The 20538-nt window shown below is 43.8% G+C and overlaps 1 protein-coding gene across 1 annotated transcript in view; it reads right to left on the minus strand.

Annotated features, from left to right (window-relative positions):
- LOC120239371 (mitogen-activated protein kinase kinase kinase 5-like) overlaps window positions 1–20236 on the minus strand; it is a gene marked incomplete at its 3' end in the record, with an annotated part of 94421 nt that extends 74185 nt beyond the window's left edge. Inside the window, exons 1-3 of the mRNA XM_039243579.1 lie at window positions 19908–20236; window positions 19572–19801; window positions 18604–19530 (exon numbers count right to left, since the gene is read on the minus strand). Coding sequence (XP_039099510.1) covers window positions 18604–19530; window positions 19572–19801; window positions 19908–20236 — 1486 coding nt within the window. The remainder of the gene's footprint in view (window positions 1–18603; window positions 19531–19571; window positions 19802–19907) is intronic.
- Window positions 20237–20538: the final 302 nt, after the last annotated feature.

Genomic DNA, 20538 nt, shown 5'->3' on the forward strand with positions numbered 1-20538 from the left:
CGTAATCCCAGGATCACATGATCGAGACTCACTCATGTCAGGCTCCGCACTGGCACTGGGCGTGTGAGCCTGCTTGAGATTCCCTCCCTCCCTCCTTCCCTCCCTCTCTCCCTTCCTTCCTTCCTTTCTCTCTCTCTCTCTGCCCCTCTCCCCTGCTTGTACTCTCTCTCTCTAAAGATTTAAAAAAAAAAAAAAAAAAAAAAGCCCATGAAATCTGGCCACTGGAAACAGATGAATGAAACACTTCCCTGGCCGGAGCACATCCATTTTCTTCATGAGCACCTTCACTTCCCCGACCAATCCTCCACTTCTGTAAACTGAGTTCAACCGGTGAAGAGCCTCTAATAAAACCTCTATCACTGTGAATTCAAATTTATCTAAGTTACAGAATAAGGAAAGGCAATTCTATTTTCAGCTAATTCCAGTTTGCAAGAAAGCACCACATTTACAAAAGGCCATGCTCTGAAAGTTCTTTCTCAAAGAAAAGGGCTGGGGATTTTATTCCACATTCCACAGAGACGATGGTAAATGATGCCTGAGCACACAGAGGCTACTGAGCATGTCCTGTCCCTGAGGCACAAACCCCTACAGCAGCACCAGGCCAGGCGCCCCCTCCCTCCTCGGGAGCAGAGTTACACGTCTTCGAGCTACCGCCTTCTCTTTCTGCTTCTCTTACCGACACATTTCTTTAAATATGTGCCTCCGTTGTATGGCTCCGGTCGTCCACTCCGGATACTATCCTGATAGCTACCAGCACCCATTTCCTGAAACTGCTCTCACAAAAGTTATCAGGGGTTTTCTAGACGTGTCCAGTTATGTCTCTGAAACAGTCCACTTTACTGACCTTCTGAAGGCCGTCTTTAGGGCACTTTCAGGTAGCTCACTCGCCTTTTCTCTCTCTCTCCCCCTCTCTCTGAACTCTCCCCAATCCATTGTCCTACCTCCTGACTACTCTTTCTCACTAGCTGATGCCTTCTTCTGTCCATTTTTAATGCTGGTGGGTTTTTTGGTTCCATAATAGCCCCTCTTTTTTATTCTACCTCTTTTATATGGGAAGACTCCCGTGTTCCTGTAATTTAACATGCCTGATACAGTGGTTTCAGTGTTACCCTTCAAACTCAATTCAAATATCATCTCCTGTCCAAAGCCAAGCCGACCTCCTCCATTCTCTTTTCTTCCCCAGAAGAATCCTGTTATTTGTGCTCTCAAAGCACTCTTATATATAAACCTCCAGTATAGCGATTCGCACAACCTACTACCTGTTTATAGGCTGGTCTCCTGCACTAGACTGTGAGTTCCCCAGGGAAGGGGTGATTTCATTGAATTCTATTCTATGGAGGCATTAAGTGTGATCAAGCACATATCTACAGGTCAAGCACAGACACAGAAAACCTGGGGGATGTCAGGATCCATAAAAGGTGATCTTTACCATTTAGGAGCTTAACTCACACTTAACAAGGAAAGGTAGACATCAAAACCAATATGTAAACACCAGGAGGGAAAAGTGTAATATTCATTCATCCAACCCATCAATATGTATCAAGTGTATCAATGCCTATGATGTACCAAGTACTATATTAGGTACTCCAAATACAGGATAAACAAGACAGACAAGGAAAAGGGATGTGGAATTATATTTTAATGATCCCTTAAATACCCTAAAACTGTTCTTTCTATGTCAGACCTTCCTAACAAAGGATTTCTCATTATCCTACAACATTGAATTTGACTTTTTCAGTTGTTCCTTCTTAGCCATGTCACATATGATGCAAAATTTATGGAGCAATAGCCTTTTATTTTTATCCCTCAAAGAATCAAGCATGCATTGAATACTGAATCTCAAGGCAAATAAAAGTTCATTTAGTAGCTTTTGAGAGATTATTTTAAGAGATAAAAGATACGGGCTACTGACATAAACATGCAATAAAAATTATTACACAGATTTGAAAAATTTTTTTAACACATATTCATTTTTGAGTGACAGAGTGTAAGTGGATGTGGGTCAGAGAAAGAGGAAGACTTGGAATCTGAAGCAGGCTGCAGACTCTGAGCTGTCAGCACAGAGCCCGAAGCAGGGCTTAAACTCAAGAGCTGTGAGATCATGACCTGAGCTGAAGTCAGACACTTAACTGACTGAGCCACCCAGGAGCCCCGTAATATTACATAGATCTTCAAGAAAGAATAAAAAAAAAAAGATTATAGTTCCATGACTATTCTTAGCCTAAATGAATAAGAATGTGAAGCTTAAAGTCATAAACAACCAAGCAATATTCTGGATTCAGGAAGGAGTTTCTCTGGTGAGCACATATTAAGTATATATTTTGGCTCAAAAGTTGAGGGACACTTCCTTCTATGGCTAAAGGGGACAATTACAAGTCTTGAAAAGGTAATTCTCATAGACTAACCAGAAGGTCATCAGAAGCTTATAAGCCAGTCCAGATCTTAAATTGAGCTTCTAGCATTTAGATCAGGTTAATTGAAAACTGAAAGCAGATTAAGGCCTTGGACTCTCCAATCATAGCCTCTTTCTCCTTAAAGCTCTCAGAAAATCTTCTCAAATTAAATGTGGTTCATCCTCTGACACAGCAGTCTGTTTAGGTAACATACTTTTACTCTCTTAACAAACAAACCAAGAGAACAAACCCAAAAAACTGGAATTTGAAAACAGAAAAATCATGGTTGCTTCATATATCTGCTTCTCCAAATTTATTCCAATGTATCTTATGATATTTTCAGAGGAAAGCCCAAATCTATGACATGGCAGTGGTCTGGGAAAATCAAGGCATGACAACATATAAATACCACAGTACAGGGGTGCCTGGGTGGCTCAGTTGGTTAAGCGTCTGACTTCGGCTCAGGTCATGATCTCATGGTTTGTGAGTTCGAGCCCCACGTTGGGCTCTGTGCTGACAGCTCAGAGTCTGGAGCCTGCTTTGGATTCTGCATCTCCCTCTCTCTCTGCCCCTCCCCTGCTCACGCTCTGCCTCTTTCTCTCTTTCAACAAACAAACATTAAAAAATATATTTTAAAAAATAAATACCACAGTACAATTTTGCTTCAAAACTTCCAAGACTTCCAAACAGCTTCACAACACAGAGCTAACAGGCTTTTGTGTGAATAGCTCTCTTGCTCTGGGACCACCTGAGAATGGCATCTGGTCCTTCTTGGCCTACTCCAGATTAAAAATGAATGGAAATACATAATAAGAATGAGCTACTAGGCTGGATAATCAAAAGATTATCCATCAAGAAGAATGTTCACTATATACTTAACAAGATGAAACCTGCTTCTTTACTAAAACCTGACTAAACGCAGAGTCCCGAGCTCCGTGCAGCTTGGAAAGTGTGAAGCAATGCTTACCTGTTCATTTACCTACATTTCAGCAAACAGTGAAAGTATGTGTCAATGTTGAAGGTAAACCAGGAAGATAGAGCAGTATCCTAATTTTAGTTCTAAGTGCATAAGAGATTTGCGGGAAGCTGAAGTGTCACCCTTATGATATCAAGGTTTTACCTTCTCAACGATTTCATAAATGGGCACAAATGAGCCACAGGTAATGACAGTTATAAACATAGCCATAAAACTCCACAAAGGTTACTTAAGCTCAGTCACCTACAAATTCTTTTTGGGAGTTGTCTGCCTTTTCCCTCCCTTAATGCTGTCTTCAACAAGGAATCAAGAACAGAAGGATCCTGTCTGAACTTTAAAAAAAATTTTTTTAATGTTTTTATTTATTTCTGAGAGAGAGAGAGACAGCGTGAGCAGAGGAGGGGCAGAGAGAGAGGCAGACACAGAATCCGAAGCAGGCTGCATGCTCTGAGCTAGCTGTCAGCAGAGCCTGACGTAGGGCTCGAACCCACAACCTGAGATCATGACCTGAGCCGAAGTCGGATGCTTAACCGACTGAGCCACTCAGGCGCCCCTGAATTTTTAAACTTCCCATAAATCTAGGCAAGACATTCCCTAACACTGTCATTAATGAACCCCAATGAAATGTCAGCAGCTTTTTTTTTTTTTAATGTTTGTTTATTTTTGAGGGAGACAGACAGAGTGCAAGTGGGGGAGAGGCAGAGAAAGAGGGAGATACAGAATCTGAGGCAGGCTCCAGGCTCTGAGCTGTCAGCACAGATCCCGATATGCGGCTCAAACCCACAAACTGTGAGATCATGACCTGAGCTGAAGTCAGACGCTTACCCAACGGAGCCACTCAGGCACCCCGAATGATAGCAGCTTCTAAATCCTCCTGCAATTTATCTCCTTAATTATGGTATCTTTGCATACAACTCATTTCTTCAAAAGAATCTTAAAAAGCGAACTTTGTAAACATACTCTATTTATGATAGTATGAGTTTTTGTCACTTATACCTTAGTGGGACACAAATGAATCAAAAGTAATACTTACAACTCTGCCACTCATTTGAATAGATGTTGCACGGACTAGTAAACACTAACAAAATATTCCCGGAAGTTAAATATTAAGTCAAAGGCATAAACAATTGCAAAGATTTCACAATGCTGACAACCCTTAATTTCAGACTTTGGGAACAATGCAGATTTGCTCATCGACATTCCAACAACCTCAGCAGTATCAGTGCTCGGGTAACCCACTCTTGTGTCATAGTTAGTGATTAAATGAATTTTCTATACTACTGATTTCATAAAGGAAGAGTCTAAGTTTTTATTAAAAGTCTAAACTAGCATTTCCTTTCCAATTTTACTTCAGATTTACCAACTGCCAAGTGTACTTCAAGCACATAAAATATTGGCAGCACTAAGTTGCTTGGCAAGAAACGTCAAGCCAACTATTCTTGTCATAACTCACGTGCAAGCTACAACATTGTTCTCTAATTTCACTAGATCAAGCCAAGCAACTTGTATCCCAACCATGCTTTGCAACTAATAATACACACATACACATACATACATTAAGTTTTAAAGCTAGACTCCCTACCCCTTTAGATTGTCTGCAAACTACTTCTTCCTCTGATGGCATATAAACAGTAAACACTGGGCCAGTATAACTGGGAAACCATCCAGGGCTTAGTTTTGAAAACTAAAATCCTACTGCCCAGACCTACAAGTATCTGAATTTTCATTCAGTCAATCAAAGCTAGGTTCCCAAAACCAATCCCTAAAAATCTAGGGACTGTTGTCTTTGTGGGACTAACATATATCAACTGCATAAATGCAACTCAAAAATAATTACAAGCATTATGTAAAGTATAATTCACAAATATTGTTTAGAACCTTCAAAGGTAGCCTAGATTTCAACTTTAGCCATTTTTTATGTATACAATATAGATACAGTTCTTCACCAACAGTGTACCCATTACATGTCTACCTTTATTACCTAAATGAAATTTTGTTTATTATTCTCATTCTGGCCCATCCATTCAGTAAGGTGGCATTAAGGTTGACTATTTTCTGTCAACCAAGGACCATATACTCTAGGCATCAACAATAAGTAACACAATTTTATTATAAACTATAGGGCTAAAGAATATTAAGTTGAAATTATGGTTTTGGTATATTTCAATGATCTAAAATAGCCTATATCTTTTTCACAAAATGAAAAAGCTAATATAAGAGAATTTACATATAGATCAAATTCCACTACTAGAAAAACAACATATAAGAAAAAAGGCTCCAAGTCTCAGGCAAAAGTCTACTTCCATAAAAGTCAGTATAAAACATTTTTTTCTTCACTAAAGAATTCTAAGTACTCCCTTGGAATTCAATTTAATGAGATTTTATTGATATTTGCAAAAGATCTTAAAGGTGTTTAATAAAATCTGGGAATTAACCTAAGTAACTTTCAGTATGATGCCGATTTCATATAAAAATAAAGTAGGGAGACTAATTCACAGTTAACAGGTGTGTAAGATTTTCATTTCCAATGCATTCTCACACCTGTCATAGCAGTAATAAACATCATTCTCATGTTCACTCTTCAATGATGTCACCCACATTATGAAGTCCTCAAAAACAGTCCCTTGGGTTTTTACTTACTTACTAGGTAGAGCACCACTGCATCTGATAGGTTCCCAAATATTACTTATTAAATTGTTGAATTTAGTGTAAGATCTTAAAAGGCAGAATTTGCACTATTAGCCTAATTTTGTATAGACTTAGAATGAAATCTTGCAGATTTTATGTAGTCAACAAATGACTGCTGATGAGACTAGAATCATGGGATTAACAGTAATTTAAATGTTTTCAAATAGTTCATTTCTGAGAGAGCATAGAGCAGAATTATAAATGAATAGACTCCAGAATCAGTCTTAGGTTCAAAACTGGGTTCTGCCCCTGAGTAGTCATGTGACACTGGGCAAGGTGATAATCCTCACTGGGTCTCAGTTTTCCCATATATAAAATTGATCCCCTGATACTTTTTGCCTCATATAACTTTATAAAGAATGAAAATGATTAAGCATGTAGTGATTGACAGCACCCAATACATGATAATGGATGATGTTCATTTGGGTATGACTTGCCTTAAATTACAAGACCAAAGTAAACTATTTGGCCTGTGGAATTTTATAGCAATTTTCCAGCCCTCTAAACTATTACAAGGATTTTTTTTTTTCCTCCAAAAACTAAACCTATTTGGAGCAGTCTACATTACTGAAGTCCCCATTAGGAAGGATGATGATTTCCTAAAAGAAGCAGGAAGCTGGGTTTGCAGTCACTGCAGGCATCACACCAGTGTATTTCTGAATTGGTTCTGACCACATGGTATGTACCTCTTATTATATCCAAAATCTAGGTGACTGACACCCTAATATCCAATTTTTATATGTTTCCAGACCTGAAACAACTATGATTAGGAGCCCTAGCTGAAAAGGGGGTGCTGGAACCTTCTCCAGGCAATCAGAGCATCAGATAGCAGAGCAGCTGAGCAAAGAAAAGAACAGGCCCTTGAGAAAACCACAAGCATTAAGCCTGCTGAGAATGACCAACCTTCTGTGAAAAAAGTTGTCAACAACTTGGAAATGGGTAAAAGAGAATACTGGGTATGCTGTCAGTGGAGGGCTGACTTTGTACAGCACACCCTCTGGGAACTATCTAACTTTATTCTAGTTTTTAATGTTTATTTATTTTTGAGAGACAGAGAGAGCATGAACGGGGGGCGGGGGTGGTGAGGTGCGGGCGTGGACACATAATCCGAAGCAGAAGCAGGCTCCAGGCTCTGAGCTGTCGAGCACTAAGCCCAACGTGGGGGCTCGAACTCACTAGACGTGAGATCATGACCTGAGTCGAAGTCGGACACTTAACTGACTAAGCCACCCAGGTGCCCCGGAACTATTTGATTTTTAAAAGATGTGCACCTTTGATTGTCCTGCTAGGCATGAGTCCATTTTATAATGCTTTGGGGATAAACATTCAATTGTGCAAAACTGATAGCAATGCAAATAATTCTTGTCCAACAGCAATGTAAGTGATTACTGTTTGGTAGAGATACAATTGATTTCCATTCTGTAGAAAAATAACTCCCAACATTTATACTTACAGATTTGCCTTACAGGGCATTAGTCAATTTTGCATCTATGAGCAAATTATTTCAGCATTCCTGACTCGGCATGCGCGTGCATATAATATCCATTCTTCAAAGTCTCCTTTAACTGGCTTTAATATCTTACTGGTTTTCTCATTAAATACTAAGTTAATCAAATATTTAACACAGATTTATGTTTGCAGAAAGCCATGATTTCAGATTTTTGAAAATCGTAATTTAATACTTCTGATGAAGGAAGCATTTTTCCCAGGAAGGGAAATCTATGTGGCAGAAAAAGGCTTTTAGTTTTGTCCAAAATGACATGTTTCTTTAAAAAGGAGTGAAAGAGAAGTGAAACAAATGTCAAAATGTTTAACAGCTATTGTATTTAGGTAGTGAATGAATGAGTGTAAACTGTTTTATGTACTTTCTCTATGACTGAAAAGTTTTGTAACTTAATTTTTAAAAATATATTTTTTTAATTAGTTGAAGGTGCGTGGGTGGCTCAGTCTCTTAAATATCCAACTCGTGATTTTTTTCTCAGGTCATGATCTCATGGTTGAAGGGATCCAGCCCCATGTCAGGCCCCTCACTGAGAGGGAGGAGCCTGCTTGGGATTCTCTCTCTCTCTTTGCCCCACCCCACTCATTCTCTCTCTCTCTCTCTCTCTCCCCCCTCCCCTCTCTCAACAAATAAGCATTAAAAGGAAAAAAAAGAACTAGTTTGGTGGAAAGAATGGGAGTACACATAACTCCTCCTGACTTCTTTAGCATCAGTTTTTCCCACAGAAACAGATACAGGTGATAAGCTTCCATTTTTCTGCATAGTTACGCCTGCTTCTCTTTCGCGACCCTCCTTCAGTGCATCACAGTAAGAGGGATATCAAAGGCAACTGGTGAATGTTTATGGAATTGAATTACTGAGAATACATGCTCTAACATTAGAGAAAAGTGACTCAAACTCAGAAGGCAGAATTTCTTACGGAACCAAGGAAAGAAACTACCCCCAGGCTATGTTGTGAATGCAGCTTTCCAGTGCCCTCGAGAGAAAGGCCTATTTTGGTCTACCCCTTGGCAGTCCTTCTGATGAACCATGTCCACAAAATAGCCTACAATTTGCCTGGAGACAGCCCAATTTATACCCCAGTCCAATCAACTGGCAACCAGGACTCAGCCCAGGCTATAATCTCCCTCTTTGATACTCAGAGAGAAATGTCAAAGGCAGATTTCTGATGGCGTATTTTATAAGATAATTAACTAGAAGTCACTGAAATTTGTTAGCAAGAGGAGACCAGGAGTCAAGTCTCATGACCATCACTCTTCCTCATAATAATCCTACCACCATGGACCAAGAGGTTAGCACTGATCCTCTTAAATAGCAAATGTGTTTGGAAATGCTTATCACTGCAGGGGAAAGCGTGACATAGTGGGAAACCCACCTCAATCTGGAAGTCGAAAGACCTGACTTCAACTCCTACTCAGCTATATCCAAATCACATACCCCCTCCAAGGAAGCGCTTCCTCAACTATAAAATATAATTACTTGGCCACATCTATTTATTTTATAGAGCTAATAAGATAAAAGAGGATGACATTGCACAGGACAACATATATTTATATTATCATTCTGATCTAGCTAAATAAAATCACCTGCACCCAACATAACCCAACTATAGATTGAAAAATACCTAGCTGAAGGTGAAAGCATGGCCCCCTATGCAGCAGGAACCACACTCCTCATCCTGGCTGCCTTGGCTGTGAGCTGATATTTATCACAACAGACATACATAAAACCTTGGATTCTGAGTAATTTGTTCTGTGAGTGTTTCACAAGACGAGCAGACCTTTCTAATAAATTTTAACTTGATAAACAAGGGATGTCTCACAATACAAGTAGTACATGATGCTAAATGTCACATGATCACAACTGAGCCCACGGTTCTTGAAATTCACTTTGTTATACAAGTGCTCTGGATTACAAGCATGCTTCCGGGATGAATTATGCTCTCAAACCAAAGCCTTGCTGTATTAGAAAAATTGTTACACGAAGATGTGTTTGACATGTAATAGTCTAGGTTTAGTGACTCTCTTTGGATGACTTTTTTAATAAGAAACAGGGGTGCCTGGGTGGCTCAGTCGGTTAAGCATCTGACTTTGGCTCAGGTCATGATCTCATGGTTTGTGAGTTCGAGCCCTGCATCGGGCTCTGTGCTGACAGCTCGGAGCCTGGAGCCTATTTCAGAGTCTGTGTCTCCCACTCTCTCTCTTTCTCTGCACCTACCCTGCTCATGCTCTGTTTCTTTCTCTCTCAAAGATGAATAAATGTTAAAAAACAAATGCAGAAATAGGGTTAACCAAGATTTTTAAAGGAGAAAGAATTCTTTGGCTTAGGCAAAGACTTGGCTTGACATGGTCTGGAGTCAATGAACACCTGGCCTGCAGTTCATGGATGTTCACTCAAGTAGCTCTCCTAGGAGTTCTTAGAAGCCACTAAAAGTGTTGGAGAATACTGATATAATTGGCCACAACCATTTTAAGAGACTTGCTGTACAAAGGAATATAACTTCCTTCCTGTATGAATCATGTACTAAAGGCAACTGCTTTCCTCATTGCTAATGACCTACTATAACAGAAAATGTTTGCTTGTAATGGAATGTTTTCTGTCACCTCGTACAACCTGTGGCATTTAAGTGACACAGATCGGCTCTTCTATGATTTTTAGTAGGAGACGCTGTTAACATTTAAATTTTCTCTCCTCCCTTCTGTCTCCCCTGAGAAAATTGCCATGATGTAGCCTGCATTATGTATCTCTTCATTTTTATATTTTCTTTTAAGGAAAAAAAAGCACTATAAAATAAAACTTACATAAGATGCAGATACTTGCTTTAAAAATTTTTTGGACTCATTCGCTAAGGCCTTAAGAATCAGCCTCATCTCATACCCTTTCTCCTCCTCCAATAATCTGGCACATATTTTGATCAGTTTCTTTAACCAATATCGCCAGCCAGAGAGAAAACAACTGGGAGACCAATGTATTAGCATTGCCAGTGGATTTTTTTTAAAGTTTTATAATTTTGCTTTGCTTTCCTTTTTTGCTCTTATATACCACTAATAAAATGTGCTAATTTTGCTCCCTGATAATAATGGTATCTTTCTTAAATGTAGCCCGTCTCCCCACTTACCTATATCTAAATTATGGGACGACAAGGCTGTTTTCCAGACGCACCCTTCCCAAGGCTGTGGGTTCCGGGTTTCCCCCTGCCATCCACAGAGCTCTGGGTTCCTGCAACATCACTCCTCCGCCCCTGCATACACCACACTCTCAACTTTCATCTCGCCCCACGCAGGGTGGAGAGGTGTCTGAAGAGACCACTCCGGGCAACAAGTTGGAAAGCAGAAACAGGTGGTACCTGTTGGTGGAGATTTGCACACTCATTGGGCTTTGTGCTTGTCAATCCCCCGTTGTTCCACAAAGAAGCCGCACACCAATTTTATCCTGCAAGCCAGAAATGGGAACTGAATGGGCCTCTAACCAGGCCTCTGAAACAGGAAGTAGGGGACGGTCCCTGTAGCCGCCAGAGGGGAACTGACCTGCAGCAGAAAACTCCCAGAAGGCTGGCGGGAGTGGGCGCCACTGGTGAGACAAGGCTACGCTGTACACTTACAATCAGGCTTCACCTAGAGAACGCACTCAAACTACCAACTGATGAATGCCTCAAGCAGACAGGTGACCATGTTGAGGAAAGAAATCAGGATCCCAAGAACCTGAAAAGTGGGGGCAATCGTGACAATCCACAGTTGACACCTTGGGGTAAGAAGTGGGTGCTCTGAAAACATTAATTTTGTGCTTCGGAATTTTCTTTTTAGTTTTATTTTTTTCCAGTTTTCTAGTAAAGCTCTTTTTGGAAAATTATAATTTTGCTTCGACAGACCAGTCATCCCAAAATAAAACAAAGCCAAACAAAACAAGAGGAAGCCCAGGGCTCTGCGTTCGCAGTGGGAAGGCAGTGACTGTCCCAGTAATATGCCAGCAAAAAGGTAAAAGCCCAGAGGGGCGCCTGGGTGGCTTAGCCGGTTAAGCGTCCGACTTTCACTTAGGTCATGATCTCACGGTTCGTGGGTTCAGGCCCCGCGTCGGGCTCTGTGCTGACTGCCAGCTCAGAGCCTGGAGCCTGTTTCAGTCTGTGACTCCCTCTCTTTCTGACCCTCCCCTGCTCACGCTGTCTCTCTCTCTCTACTATAAATAAATAAAACATTAAAAAAAAAAAAAAAGGTAAAAGCCCAGAGAACCATGTATGGAACACCAAAGGGATTTTTTAAAAACACCTCCCTAATCGGAGTTTTTCCTTGTGAGCTCGTCTCTGTTTGCTCTACTGATAATTTCACTAAGGCTTGTTTCTGGCACAAAGAAGCAGTGACTAAAGGGACTGAAAGGTGGCTTAGATCAGAGGTTCCCAAAACATTGCTCTGTTGATTGGTAAGATAAAGTTTATACTCATCCTTGGACAAATGGTGGGGGGGAATACTATTGAGTTTTCTCATACATTTATCATCTTCAAAGAACTATTCTTCATTCTAAGGTTATGCCTTCCCTAATTGAATATAAAAATGTCTTTTCTTTTTAAAAAACCATGGCAGTAGGTGACTGGCTGCTGAGTTCTCTCTTTTACTGTTGAGTATCCTTACTTGGATAAATTGAAGGTTGACAGACATGTCAGTTTTTCAATTTTTTTTAACTGGTTCATGGGAACCACTATTTAAGAAATGCATGGAGACCACAGAGCTAGCTTCAGATCCTCTGTCTCCCTGTCTCTGCCCCCCCATGTGTCTCTCAAAAATAAATAATAAAACATAAGAATTATATGTAAGAAGGAAATACAGATTTCACCCTCTCTCTCAAAGTATATGAGACTACATATACTAAAGCCTCACTGGATTTAAAAGTAGAAAACGCACAAGTGGGCTGGACAACTTTCAAGAACTTCTCAGTCTGGGATAGAAAGGAGACAAAGGTTGTGTTTGTTTTGCTTTTTATCAAATAAGACTGGACGTCTTGCTGGGACCAAGTGGAACCAAAGCCCAGAAAGTTCAGATGCCTCTCCAATGACATAACCTAAAAGGGTGACTTTCATCCTGACTTGAGCAAATCAGGAACATAATACAGATGAAAATATAAAAACTAAATCTTAGCATTTCAACCAGCATGTGTTTCCTTCCTGTTACCCATGGTTACTACAGGGTGAAGGGCTGAGGAAGAGACTGCCATCTGCAGTAAGCCTGGAGAGGACCCCAGGGGATGGAATGGCTGACGCGAAAAGGGAAGCCAGCACCCCATCTCCTCCCAAGCCCACTGAGAGGGAGTGAAGTGGCCTTGAGTAGAGTAATGCCCCTGGATCTTACATCAACAGGAAGTCGAGGGTCATAATTACAAGGTCATGAGGCGAGAAGGTTGAAAGAGGTGAAAGTGTTGATGGATCCCTGCTGGCATCACTTCTTCCTGGTCAAGTCATCAAGGGTCAAGTCCCCTGCCCAGCCTCCCTCCTCTCCGTGCAGTCTTCTAAGCATTCCTTTGTCTTCTACATCACCATATTGCCTCCTCTCATCCTCACCAATCCAAAGAAATGTTCCTACATCTGGCCAGATGCTACCAGAGACTAGATGAAAGCAGAAGTGACTGTGTCTTGGGGTGCCTGGGTGGCTCAGTAGGTTAAGCATCAGACTTTCCCTCAGGTCATGATCTCATGGTTCGTGGGTTCAAGCCCCATGTCCGTCTCTGTGCTGACAGCTCAGAGCCCGGAGCCTGCTTCAGGTTCTGTGTCTCCCTCCTTACCCTCTCTCCCCTTTCCTCTCCCCCCCGCCCCGCTCCTGCCTCTGCAGCTCCCCCACAGCTAGTACTCTCTCTGTCTCTTTCCCTCAAAAACAAACATTAAAAATGTTTAAGAAGTGACTTAGTCTAACATAAGCAAAGATGTGTTCAAAGTCCCAATTTTCAACCTTAGGAACATAATTTTCCAGAATGTTTAAAGTGGTGAGTGGGTTTTGGGACTCCTGAGTGGCTCAGTTAGTTAAGCATCCAACTTCAGCTCAGGTCATGATCTCACAGTTCATGGGTTCGAGCCCCATGTCAGGCTTGACAGCTCAGAGCCTGGAGACTGCTTTGGATTCTGTGTCTCCCTCTCTCTCTCTGCCCCTCCCCTGCTCAAGCTCTGTCTCTCTGTGTCTCAAAAATAAATATTTTAAAAACTTTTTAATAAAAAATAAATAAATAATGAGTGGGTTTCATATTTCAAGTGCACTGAGTTCACAAGGCTTCTCACAGGCTAGTCCCAAAACCTAACCAACACCTATAAGACTATTTCTAAACAAAAGTATGCTCCTGGTTCCAAGCAGCAACTTTATGCCATTTCACCTGAATAAATGAATATGATCTCTTTATGGTTCAGTTTCCTTCTAAGCAAAAAGGCGGGGGGAGGGGGGTGAATGAAGCCTATTCTAGCTATACTTCACAGAACTGATGTTCATTAAAAATAATTTTTTTTGAGATGCTGCCAGTTGGACCCATCTACCTGAATGGAGTAGCTCTGTATCACTAATGTATCACTGACACGTCTTCATTTGTATAGAAATTGTATAGAAATTGACTACAATGCAGGGGGCTGGGAAGGGGTGTTCTTAGCTTGCCAGTTGCCATCTCCAAGGGACAGTCTCATACACGTAAACATGATGAATTTTCACAAAAGCTTCGATAGAACATTAGTTTCCTCTCAGAACGAGAATGAAAGAGAAAATGACAAGTGTAGTCAAAGAACAAACTAGATTACGGTTAAACAATAATCAAATAGAGAAAAGCTTCAACAGCTGTCTATTCTTTCAAAAGACCCCAGGACACATAGATAGGGAGAAGCTGGTAAAAACGTAACCCAGCTTTAAGTTCTTGTCCATTCCAGTAAACTGAGCTATTCCGAGTAGTTCTTGCTCACCCTTCCATCTCAGTTCAGCTGTCACCTCTGAACCTGCCCTACCCCCAGTCTGATTCTAGAATGTTTCCTGGGACCCAAGGCATTCTTTTTTTTTTTTTTTTTTTTTTTTAAATTGTTCTGTTATTCTTCCTAGGCTTTTTTTTTTTTTTAAATTTTTTTTATGTTTTATTTATTTCTAGGAGAGAGAGACAGCGTGAGCAGGGGAGGGTCAGAGAGAGAGGGAGTCACAGACCGAAAGAGGCTCCAGGCTCCGAGCTGGCAGTCAGCACAGAGCCCGACGCGGGGCTCGAACCCACGAACCGCGAGATCATGACCTAAGGGAAAGTCGGACGCCCAACCGACTAAGCCACCCAGGCGCCCCGACCCAAGGCATTCTGTAAGGATCTTGACAGAGGCCCTGCCACAGCTAGACTTGATATGTGTCCTTTCCACTCACCCTGAATTCCCTGAGGGGCTGAGAACATGATATATACAAGTTCAGCTGTCACCTCTAGAGACTGAAATGAAATAATTCATTTTGTATTAATGTAATTTATGTATATAAATTTATGTATTTGTGTATAACTTATAATGTAATTCATTTTATATTAATGTAATTTTAAAGTACAGAATTTGACAGACCAATTATTCTAAGCTTCCATTCTTTTCTGAAATTAAAAAAAACATTTGTAACATTTATTTATTGTTCATGTTTATTTACTTCTTGAGAGAGAGAGACTGACCAAGAGAGAGCAAGCGCTAGCGGGGAAGGGGCAGAGAGAGACGGAGACCCAGATCCTGAAGTAGGTCCCAAGCTCTGAGCTGTCAGCACAGAGTCCAACACAGATCATAAGATCATGACCTGAGCCAAAGTCAGATGTTTAACAGACTGAGCCACCCAGGTGCCCCTATTCATTTAATTTTGAGAGAGAGAGAATGTGTGAGCAGGGGAGGGAGATAGAGAGAGAGAGAGGGAAACTAAAGCGGGCTCTGGGCTCTGAGCTGTCAGCAAAGGGCTAAATGCAGAGGCTAAAGCCGTGAACCACGAGATCATGACTTGAGCCAAAGTTGGATGCTTAACCAACTGAGCCACCCAGGTGCCCCACTTTTCTGAGATTTTACATGACTTACTCCAAATCAGAGAAGAACCAAAGGCCAGAATCCAGATCTGGTCAGTCTTGTTCTGATGCTCTATCCCAGCCTTCCATGCTATCTTACCTTTGCAAACTCACAGGATTAAATGAGGGAATCTTAGAAATGTAGTTCAGGGCTCCTGGGTAGCTCAGTCAGTGACCAACTGCGACTCAGGTCATGATTTAATTGTTCATGAACTTGAGCCCAGCACTGGGCTCTCTGCTGTTTGCACAGAGCCTGCTTAGGATCCTCTGACCCTCTCTCTCCAGCCCTCTCCTCCCCCTGCTGTCTTCCTCAAAAATAAGTAAACATTTTTAAAAATAAGTAAGAAAAAAAAAAGAAATTTAGTTCGATTCCCCCCCTCATCAGATCTTTTTGGAGGAGACTAAGCGTTCTGTTCAGAATTACACACTTCAGAGCCGAGCCAGGATGAAAACTCAGATCAAACTTGAGGGACACTGTTCTGCTGAGTAAATCTTGGTGATTCAGCTTCTAAGTGAAGGTAGTAAATGTAGGTAGAACAAAAGACAGCATGGCACGGGGCCAAAAATCTTGCCAGGCCTGTTTAGATACAGCTTGCAATCTGAGAATGGCTTTTTTTTTTTTTTTTTACAAAATAATTGAAAGAATACTATTTTATGAAGTATATGCAATTGAAATCTCAAGGCCCACTAATAAAGTTTTACTGGAACACAGCCACAATCACTTGTTTAGGTACTAAGCTAGCTGCTGTCGTAACAACCGCAGAGTTGAGTAGCTATGAGAGAAGACCTCCTGCAAAGTCTAAAATATTTGCCATCTGGCCCTTTACAGAAAAACGAGTCCCTGGTGGAGGAGGAGTGAGTGCTCTCTCAGAAGTCGGAAGACAGGTTCGACCACCATCAAACTCTCGGCAGCCCTCAGCTGAGAAAAACAGAGTTTGGACGAAATTGATAGCATCATCATTCTGTCACATCTTCAGTGCTAAATGAGAGGGCTCAGAGTTGGTGTCACGCACACAGGAAGGGGTGAAATTGGGGCCTGCCCAGGTCCCAGTGAAGCAGTAGATGGGATAGAGCTGGCTTGGAAACACAAGTCTTCCCGCAGGGTGCCCTCCTCACTATTCCACACTGCCCCTGTACGGCTTGTGAGGTCCCTGTCAGCTCACCCTTAACATGATTCCAAGATACGGGGCTGCCTTTGACTCTGGGAATAAATCAGCCCAGCTAAATAGAGGCAGTCAAAGGCAAAGATGACCTTTTTTAGGGTCAGCCACATGAAGTGGAATCCTGCATTGACCAGTTACCATCTATGAGTCCCGGCCAGTTATGGAGCCCTCGGTTTTCTCCTCTAAGAAGAAAAATAAGTACTTCCTTCTTAGGCTTATTTGGAGAATTCAACAAGATACAGTTCAAATGTCTGTTCCCTTGTAATCTTCCTCTCCTTTTCCCACAGGCAGACAGTATTTGGAGAATAAACAGTAACTGAGCCTTGTTAGGAAACTTTCTTTCAAATTAGCTTGGAGTTTAGGATTTTTTTTTTTACAGAATCCTATAAAAAAATACTGAATCTATCAGTGCAATAAAAATAGGCTCAGTTTTTGCTCGGGTGTTTTCCTCATGTATCTTTCAGTTCTTTGAAGCTTCTTCCAAATTTTAAGCCAAAAATAAGAGTGCTGTAATTTTTAGAAAAAGTTACGTCTATGCAATTTTTATAGCAAGTCACACGAAGAACTAGGCTATAATATATTATACTATGTTCAGTTATGAAGACCAAGACTGTAAAAAAAAATACCACCACCAGAAAGCCCTAGTTTATTTAGTCTGGCTTCCTTAACATGAAGTTCTTCTTGTTCTTAAAATATTCAGCTTTGGCTGAATTCCAAAGCTGACATAAGCCTACTTCAGGTGTTTTGAAGAGACTAAAGAGAATCAGAATTGAAAGCAAAATTGGAATATAAAACCTTTTATGTGATCACAAATGCACGAACTTTATTGTTTGAAACCACCATTAAATCAAATTTTCCGCCCACACTTACAAAAATAAATATGTATATATTCTCATATTTGGCTGTACAGGGTACTGAAGGTTAATTTCAATAGCATGTTATTATTCCTAACATTAGCCAACAGATAGCTAATTGCATCAGTCACTAGAAGTGCAATGACACTTTCTGAAATCTGTGTTAGGTTGAAGAGATTTTTATGGATTTTTTTTATAGCTTATGCTAGCAATCACTTTAACAGCCAAGCTAATCTTAGTTGTGAAAATAGCATATAGCATTTTAAACAATGTTAAATTATACTTTCCAGACCATCATGGTATATATGGGGTAGTAAAAAAAAAAAAAAACAAAAACAAAAACAAAAAAACAGACCCCAAATCCTAACAAAGATACCACATAAGTTTAAATGCAAGCTGCAAGGTTACGGCTTTTGGAAGTAATGACTTGGAAGTTCAAATTGATATAAGACTGGGACACTCAAGCTTGTTAAAGTAAAATCACTCGGGAAGATCGCGACATGCAAATTCGTATGGATCTACTCTGAGCAGCGGGCTGCGTGGTTTCTGTACTTCCCAAACTACATAGAAAAAATGAAAGCGTCATCGAAAACAGTCACAGGTATATATAGAAGTAAAATATGGGCCAAAACTTAACAGAAGAGAACCCAGAACACCAAATGCAGAAGGCCTGATTGGGGCAATATCTCGGCCTGTTGAAGAACTGAAAAGTTCTTTATTAGGACCGCACGGACCCAGAGCTCCAGCGCGGGCCAGTGGGTGAGCCTGGCACAAATACACACAGGATCTTGCACCAACACCCGCTCTCTCCCAGGAGCGGCGAGCGCCAGGAGCAGTCATGCAGCGCCGCTCGCTGCTCTTAAGGTGGGGCAAGAAGTAAGTAGGAAGCACCCTTGGAACCTAGTAAAACATTCCCGCCGCCCCCCCCCCACCCCCACCCCCGACCAACCCCTGCTGAGGCCAGGGAAAACGTGGCCCCTGACCGTGGAGAATGAGGAAGGAGTTGCACACGCACCTGCATTGTAGAAACGGTCCAGCACCGCGGTTTCCCCAAAATCCAGTTTACCAAATTGCACGGTCTCCAGCGTGGCGCCCACCGTCTCGCACGCCTCCCGCAGGCTCTGCAGGGCTTCGCTCTCGGCCATCACCAGCTGCCCCTGGCTAGCTTCGTTGATCACATATGCCACCGTGGTCCGTCGGCCGCCTCCGCCACCAGAGTTGCCCCGGCACCGGGTGGCGCTGCTCCCGGAGGTGACAGCGGTACAGCCGGTGCCCTGGGCGGCAGCACTCTCCACGTTCCAGAAGCTGCCCGGCGGCGGCGGTGGTAGCTGGCTCTCCTCCCCCTCCGCCGCCGCCGCCGCCGCCGCTGCTCCCCTCCGGCAGCTGCCGCCCTCCGCGAAGGGTGGCACGGAGAAAGTGATGCCCTCGCCCGCCTCCGCGCTCATCTCTCCCGGCCGGGCTGCGGCGGCGGCCGCGTCCCCAGCCCAGCCGCCCCGTCTGGCCAGCCACAGCTCGGGGCTGCTCCGTGCGCGCCGGGCTAAGCAGCTGCCATCGCGAGTCGCGCCCTCCGCGCCGCGCCGCCGCCTCCTCTCCGGCGCCCTTTCCCCCGAAGGGACGCCGCTGCCCGGCGGCGGCTCGCCCCTCCTCGGCGCCTCCGTGGCCGCGCCGCTCGTCCGAGGCAGGGTGTAGAGTACAAGGGGTGGGGACGCCAGGTTGAGCGGGAAGGGACAGCGCTTCCTTCTCTTGGCGGGCAGACAAGTCGGCTCGCAAACCTGCGCCGCGGTGCAGCTCAAGGGCGCCGCGCTCGGGGTGCGGTGCGCCCTGGCCACCGGGCGCGCGGCCCCGGCCTCTTCCGTGCCGGGCGCTGGGAGGGAACGAGGAGGGTGCCCGCTGGGTGGGGAGCTACCTGGCCAGCACCTCACGGGCGGGCGGGCTCCCCGGGCTGCGTCCCGGAACAGCAGCAGCAGCCGCAGCCGAAAGGACCCGCCTCCCTCGGCGGCAGCTCTCCTTCATCTGCTCTATTTCCTCCTCCTCCCTTGGCCTCGTTTCTCGTCCGAGCGCGCCGGGGCCGCTGCGTCCGAGCGCCAGCCTCCCCGCGGGAGTCTCGCCGCTCCTCGCAGCCGCTCGCCGTGTGGGCCACCGGCTTCTGCCGCCCACTCGTCGCGGCACCGGAGATCAGGGCCCGCCCCGGGGGAGGGCGCTGCTGGGAAGCTCTAGCCGGGACGAAACCGACCGCTCGCGGACTTCGGCTGGGCCCCGGGGCGCTGCGCCGGGCCGGGCTTCTCCGCCGTTACCCACCGGACTCCCGCCTAAGGAGACCCGGAGTGAGCCCAAGCCCGGAGCGCGCGCGACGGCAGCGTGGCGCAAAGAAAGCCTGTCCTGCGAACACTCGGGGCCCCGGAGCTAGTCGGCGACGCACTTGCGGCGGTCCCCGCGGCCACGGCGCCCCCCTCCGGCGCCTGCCGGGCTCGCTCTGCGCGCGGTCTGGTACCGCGGGCGGCGCCGCAGCGCTGGGGCTGCAGGGTTGCGCAAGGCCGGAGGATTTCGACTAGCGCCCCGCAGCCGGGGCCTAAAGTGGGCGAGGATTCCTGCCTGTGGCGCTCCGGAAGTGGCCGGCGTAGTTTATCAGATCTCCCTCTACTTTTCATTTAAAAAAATCCCAGTAGCTACGTTAGCAGTAAGGAGAAATTGATTAGTTCCAACTGCTGAACGACTTCTCATTCTCATTTAGGGTTTTAAAGTTCCGCCCCCCCCTCACCCGCTCGCGCCATAGACTTTCCGGAGATGGAATAAGGGGTTTGTACCCCACTCCGCGGAGCGCCATCCAATGAAAGGAGGAAATTAAGTGACATTCTTTTTTTTTTTTTAATTGCACCACGGCAGGGGAGGGGGAAGGATACCTGGATTGCTTAAGAGCGATGAAAAGGAAGAGATCTACTTATTTGGAGAG

The sequence above is a fragment of the Hyaena hyaena genome, unplaced genomic scaffold (assembly GCF_003009895.1).
Source record: "Hyaena hyaena isolate Hyena2069 unplaced genomic scaffold, ASM300989v1 scaffold_229, whole genome shotgun sequence".
NCBI classification, from domain to species: Eukaryota; Metazoa; Chordata; class Mammalia; order Carnivora; family Hyaenidae; genus Hyaena; species Hyaena hyaena.